Below are 6116 nucleotides of genomic sequence, written 5' to 3' on the forward strand. Positions count from 1 at the left end.
AGACTGAGGTGCTGGTCGCCACCCCGGAGCCCGGCGGCCCGGTCTTTCACCTGTGTTGCAGTCCCCTGTCCAGTCCATACGGCCCCATTTGGTCACGCAGGTGTTAAGGGAAACCAGGATGAAAGTCTCATTGCGTCAGGGTGGACAACAGTCGCCGTCCCCTCCTCTGCAGAGAATAATCACTTCCCTTGAACACATAAGCACCTCCCTGTTTTTGTATTTTTTGCCTTCTGTTTGCATTATGGACTTCTAATGTAAAGACTGATAAGATATGGTTATAAGTTGTATCAGGTCCTAGCAGGCAACTTTCTTCAGCTGTTTGCATTAAACCTTTTCTGTGGGTTTTTTTTTAACTACTTTGTGCAAATAAACTGAAGGTACTTTGTACACACCAAGTGCAAATAAAAGGACAGTGCTCCTGAAGTTGAGGCCCTCCTGATGGCTTTTGTTCTAAATCTTAACCTCATTTCCTAAATCTAAATCTTAACCATCTAAATCAAACAAACCATGAGATAAAATGAGTACCATGAGCAAGAGTCCCGCTGCGACACGAGGCACACCACCAGCCATGGTCTCTAGTGGGAACCAGAGGTGTGATGAAAACTGCCTGAGGGCAGAAGTATGGGGTGAGCACTAAGTGGGTGATGCCAATGCTCTGGTATCCAAACTGCTTGTGCTTAGTTAGGAGTAGGCAGGGGTGTCAAAGCTCAGGTGAGAAGATTCTGTCCAAAAAGCACTGAATGGAGAAGAAATAGAGCTGTAGAGTCAGAAGGGAGACTAGAGATGCAAGGCCACCTCCGTCTAGATAACAGTATCAGTAAGCACAAGTTAAGGTGTAATTGCCTAGGAAATGGTATAAGAAACACCAAAGTTGGGTGTGGGTGTAATAGGTTTGGGATCAATGAGGAAGAGGGATTAGGGGCGAGTTGTTTATTTGGGGGGAGTTTGGGCAGAGGAAAGAAGATGCAGGGGTGGTGAAAAGGTGGGTTCAAGAAAAGGAAAAAAATGAGGAATAAAGTATAAAATGAAGAAGGAGAGCAAGAAATGGGAGGATGCTGTGAGAGGAGGAGCGCGGCTGCCTCCAGGCAGTGGTGAAGCCGGCCTGTGGGCCCAAGCTCCCCGGGATGCTGGGGGCAACCCCTGTGGACAACCCACCGGACATTCCACCAGGTCTGTGTCTGAAAGACAGTGCAGGAGGGGGAAGTAGGAAGGGATAAACTTGTGAGGAAGGATAGACTTGTACCTTAATACTCAGTGCAGGAGGCAAGGCAGCAGAATTGCAATTTAATAGCACTTACTAGTGATTTTTCACTTTTCTTTATAATAATTTAACCAATATATTAATGTAACCACTGTATCAATACTAATAGTAAGCAATAGAATTGCAACTCAATATTACTTGAAGTGATATAATTGTGAAGTAATATTGCTAATAATAGTCGTGTTTTTATTAGCCAATTAAGGTATTAGCTTTTTTTTAAAAGATGTGCTGCCTAATCAATAAACATTATAATCACCCTAATCAGTTACGTCTCAAGTCTCCAAACTAATGGGGGAGAGATGAACTTAGGGAGTAACAAGTACATTAGCAAGACAGGAGACAAACTGATCTCTTTTTGTAGAAGGCTTTGTTAGCAATTTTTAAAATTATGGTTTGCCTAATGCTTTTGATGTTCTTGATGCTAATCCATGATAAGAAGACACGGTTACTATCTTGACAATCTTAGAGAGTTCTCTTTCTAAAGTAGCTGGATACTTTCCTAGTATCGACACTAGAGTGAAAGGGGAGGGTGGAAGTGGAGGAATGCGGGTTGATAACCCAATGCCTGATTTTCATATCTTCTTAAAGGCAGTTGCTTGATAGAGACTGGATGGTGTGAACTCCTGCTTAAAAAATAATAAGTAAATAAAAGATCCCAGGTTGTTACTGGACAGCCAGTTTAAAAAAAAAAAAAAAAAGTGGTGTTAATGGGGAAGATAGAGAATTGCTTATTGCCAACCTGATGCTTCTTGATACCTGTCGATCTAGAAATAGTTGTGATTAATATTTAACTACTCCTGTCTTCATAGGAAGGAAAAAGCTATCAAGCCAAACTTCCGTCATTTCAGGTGTTACCGTTCTAGTTAGCTATTTTGTAGCACTGCTTAATGCTGACAGATACTCCTTAAAACAGTTCAGAAATAGCTGCATACTGAGAGCATTGGTCTTTACGTATTTTTATGGCGTTTCACCATGATCCATAAAGCAGTTACAAAAAGCAGCATACCTCAGGGCATGGGATCTTGACTGCCTCCTCCCCTGTCCCTTGGCCAATGGCAGTGGCTCTGAGGAGAAGCATCTCCAACGTATGTGACGCCATGCATGCTGCAAGGCTGCTTATAGGTACCCCAGCCATACGAGCTTCCCTAAATTCTGGCTATTATATAGAGAAATTAATTTCTCTGAATAATAATCTGTTCTAGAGTTCAAATTTTTTACATTTCTAGGGAGAAATAATAGGAACGCATCCTTCGTGAGAGGTACTGGCAGTCTGTGAAGAACAGAAGGTACGTAATTATGAACTGACTACGACCGTGTCCCTGAGCCCTACCTTAAGAGAAGCCCTTAAAGCTCAGGTTGCTCTATAACCACCTTGAGCTGGTAGCAGCTCCTGTGTACACCGGCTGACCAGGACGTGTCCTGCAGCCATCACGTTCATTTCACACAGGTCACTAAACGGCACTGGAAAGTAACAGCAGTAGCAGCTCAAACAGTGTACCTGCGGTGATGACAGAGCCTCTCTCCGGGGGTTTCTCCCGAGCCATGCGGGGCAGTTTTAAGATTGTGTGTGTTTTAGTTGAATGTTCAGGAGTCACAATACTCAAGTACAGTTCGGCATGGGGAAGTAACGATACAGCTATCGCTTATGAAGCAGCATTGATGCATTCTGGACAGTACAGATTCAGTAGAAAATATAGACCCCGTTTCAAGCTGCTTTTAAGCTAACTGTTTCAGATGAAATAGTTCAGATGTGTAACAAACGGGCAGAAAGTGATGGCAGTGAATATATGGTAAAAGAAACTCTAAAGAAACCCATTTCCATGAACACTCAATGTTGCTCACATGTCCCCACCAATACTACAGACTAGAACTCAGAAAGCAGTAATCTGGAAAGCCTGATGTTACTGTGTTGGCCAACCAGTAAATATTAATGTAGTGCTTTGGTATCTTTGCAGATAGTTACCCAGCTTCTGTGAGCATGCCATGCTGAAATGAATCTGGCTGAGTTAGGCCCACCTCCCTCTGCCCCCAAGTTGGGCTTATTAAACTAGAGCACAGCAGATACGCAGTTTCTGTAGGTAACATCGAGAGTTACCTACATTTGACTTTCCTCATTTCACAACCCACACTCCTACCCCTAAAAATACACATGCTTCACCCACAGAACCATTACCTCACAGCCTTTTATTTCCTTTTCTTTTTGGCTGAATCTTCTAACCTACTTTAAAAGAGAAAAAAAAAAAAAAAAAATCCCCAGCATGCTGTTATCTCCGATTATAGCACCAGGAAGGTGTGCTGCGGCCGAATCGGGCATGATGGAATTTGCCATGGGGAAACCCGCTGATGACAGTGGAACCCGCCCGCGTGTGAATTCCCGCGGCTCCTGCCACCGCTTTATAAGCAGGTGGTGGTGCAGCAAGGCTGGCAGGGCAAACAGGCAGCAGCCGAGCACTCACTGGAGCACAGCAGCTGCGTGGAGTGGAAATGGCCGGCTTTAGCAGCAAGAGCTTGGTCCTGGTTTCCCTGTTGGGGCTCCTGGCGCTGCTCCTGTGCGGCACCTCCGAAGGTGAGTGAGCTCGGGCGTTCGGCCCCAGGAAGCGGTTTTCGGTGCCGCTCTGCAGCACGCCAGCCATGCCGGGGTGTGCATGCTCGCAGCTGGCAGCAGGACGAGAGTGAGGTGGAAGGGAATTGTTCCAGCAAAGTATGCTGCCTAATCCTCCTCTCCTGTCGATGGCAATCTGGATAGTCAGGGGGCTGAACAGCGAGTACCCTAGGCAGCGTGGCAGCGTGGTCCAAATGGGTTTTATTTACTTTGTCATTTTCCTTCGTACCAGCACAAAGCAACCAGGATTGCTGCCTGTCTTACACCAAAGTGCGTCTGCCTCGGTGGGCCCTAAAGGGTTATACTGAACAGCTCTCCAGTGAAGTCTGCGATATCCATGCGATCATGTAAGTCACTTTTCAGAAGATCCTCTGTTTTTTCTGACGTGTGTTAACCTTAGGATGTCTGTTTGGGCAGAAACAACGATTTGAACATTATAAGCGTGATTTTTCTTGCTTTTTCAAAACGTTAAATTAACGGAATAAATTGTGTATGATACCTGTAAACAAAATAATACACAACCTCTAGTTGATAGGGACTACTAACTCATAGGACAGCCGTACAATATAAATAATAAATCTGACTGTTTAGGAATCAGCTGTGCAAACAAAGACGTGCTTCCTCTCCAGCTGAGGGCCACTCTAGCCAACACAGGGTGTTCCCTTGCCAAAACCTGTTCACAGACACATAAGCGACAAGAGTTTTCTCAATTCACAGAGATCGGAAATTTTTTTCCACAAGAATTTAGCCCTCCTGAATGTCGATCTGTCACCTTAGCTTGACAGCAACTATTCTTCTTAGTCTCACAAATTATTTCTGGCATCCAGCAAAGTTCTTCGTCCCAATAGTTCCAATAAATGGAACACAACTTTATGGTGCAAAAAATGATCCCTGAGACTGAAGCAGCTATTACATTTAAATGTCACTAGGTGTTTCTTTTTGCTCACACAGTATTGGAGGGGTTGTGGAGCATCCCGTATCTAACTGGCATTTACAAAAGCAGTTGCTATTGTTTATTACATAGAGTAGCTATGATGCATGTTTTTGACCAAATGCATCTTCGCAGTATTTACTAGCAGGGTTTTCTAATGATTTACTGATCTCCTTATCATTATTTCTTTTCCAGTTTCCACACCTACGGTGGGCTGAACGCCTGTGTGAATCCTAAGGAAGGCTGGGTGAAGAAGCATCTTCTTTTCCTGAGGTAGGAATCCAAAAATCTAACTACTACTAGGCTGATGAAAACAAAGCATGTATGAAAGCCTGTTTCTTACGTCTCCTGAATGCCACTTCTGATGGCAATGTTGAACACATTTCTCTTTCCATCTCCTGTCAGACATGGCTACTCCTTTTTAGAGTCTTCTCGGGGACAGTCATGTCACATGGCCCTTTTTCTACCTGAGCTATTCTCAGGAGGTGCTCTATCTTGGAGAGAGAAACCTATAGTTGACCTGTGGCTGAGGTCATTATTTATGTGTGTCCTCTCCTTCTTTTAACAGCCATAAGCTCAAGAAGATGTCAATGTGATATGGTTTCCAGCAAGGAATTAAACACAGACGTGGCTGAAGAACCACTAGGTTCAACCTCCCGGTTGAGATCATCGTCTTGTACACTGTTGTGTGCTTACTCACCACTATCTCTGGCTTCTTTGGAACCGTTGAACTTCTTGAGTTGATTCATATTGCATCGCTGTTTTGCTTGAACTAAGCATTTTGTTAAAGTTTGTATTTTTACTTACATATGTATGTTACTAATAGGACGTAAGAGTACTATTTAGTAAGGACTGCCTTAAGCTGTTGTACAGAGTATGAATTTTATTAAGTTTATAGCATGTTATTTTTGTTTTGTTCACCATGTGTAAAGTGGGTTATTTATTCTGTTTATTTTGTTACTTCTTTGGCACTGTCTTGTGCCAAAATGTTTCCTTTTAACTGTAGTTAGCATTATAATACTCCTTGAACTATTGTCAAAAAAAGTCTGCTTGTGGAAAAAATGGAAATTGGAGTTTAAAAAAAAAAAAAGTTAAAATCTGCACTCTCTGTGTGATATGTTTATTTTTTTAATTGAAAAAGGTGACTTCCCCTTGAAGTGAATTCCTTTGCTTATGAGCCTCCTCCAGCTGAAACAATTACGCAAGTGTATTCACACCTGTTAAAGCCACCTTCCACCTTGCTCACTTTGTTTGCTCTATGGGTAGCTATGACCTCCACAGGATATAATTCCTTCCTCCTGTCCCCCCAGACAGCTGCTATA

At 43.2% G+C, this 6116-nt stretch overlaps 1 protein-coding gene across 1 annotated transcript; it reads left to right on the forward strand.

Moving 5' to 3' along the window:
- The first annotated feature begins 3726 nt into the window (after positions 1-3726).
- Positions 3727-5890, forward strand: CCL20 (C-C motif chemokine ligand 20). The gene is made up of 4 exons (XM_076340625.1): positions 3727-3827; positions 4096-4210; positions 4990-5067; positions 5363-5890. Exons 1-4 carry the CDS (start codon positions 3746-3748, stop codon positions 5388-5390), a joined length of 303 nt encoding a protein of 100 aa, XP_076196740.1. The 5' UTR covers positions 3727-3745; the 3' UTR covers positions 5391-5890.
- The last annotated feature ends 226 nt before the right edge of the window (positions 5891-6116 follow it).

The sequence above is a fragment of the Aptenodytes patagonicus genome, chromosome 6 (assembly GCF_965638725.1).
Source record: "Aptenodytes patagonicus chromosome 6, bAptPat1.pri.cur, whole genome shotgun sequence".
In the NCBI taxonomy this organism is placed as follows: Eukaryota; Metazoa; Chordata; class Aves; order Sphenisciformes; family Spheniscidae; genus Aptenodytes; species Aptenodytes patagonicus.

Bases quoted from the DNA above. Each gene is read 5' to 3' on its own strand.
- CCL20 (XM_076340625.1), top strand. From the start codon at position 3,746: ATGGCCGGCTTTAGCAGCAAGAGCTTGGTCCTGGTTTCCCTGTTGGGG. The intron at 3,828-4,095 runs GTGAGTGAGCTC...CCTTCGTACCAG, and splicing joins CCTGTGCGGCACCTCCGAAG to CACAAAGCAACCAGGATTGC. The intron at 5,068-5,362 runs GTAGGAATCCAA...TTCTTTTAACAG, and splicing joins AAGCATCTTCTTTTCCTGAG to CCATAAGCTCAAGAAGATGT.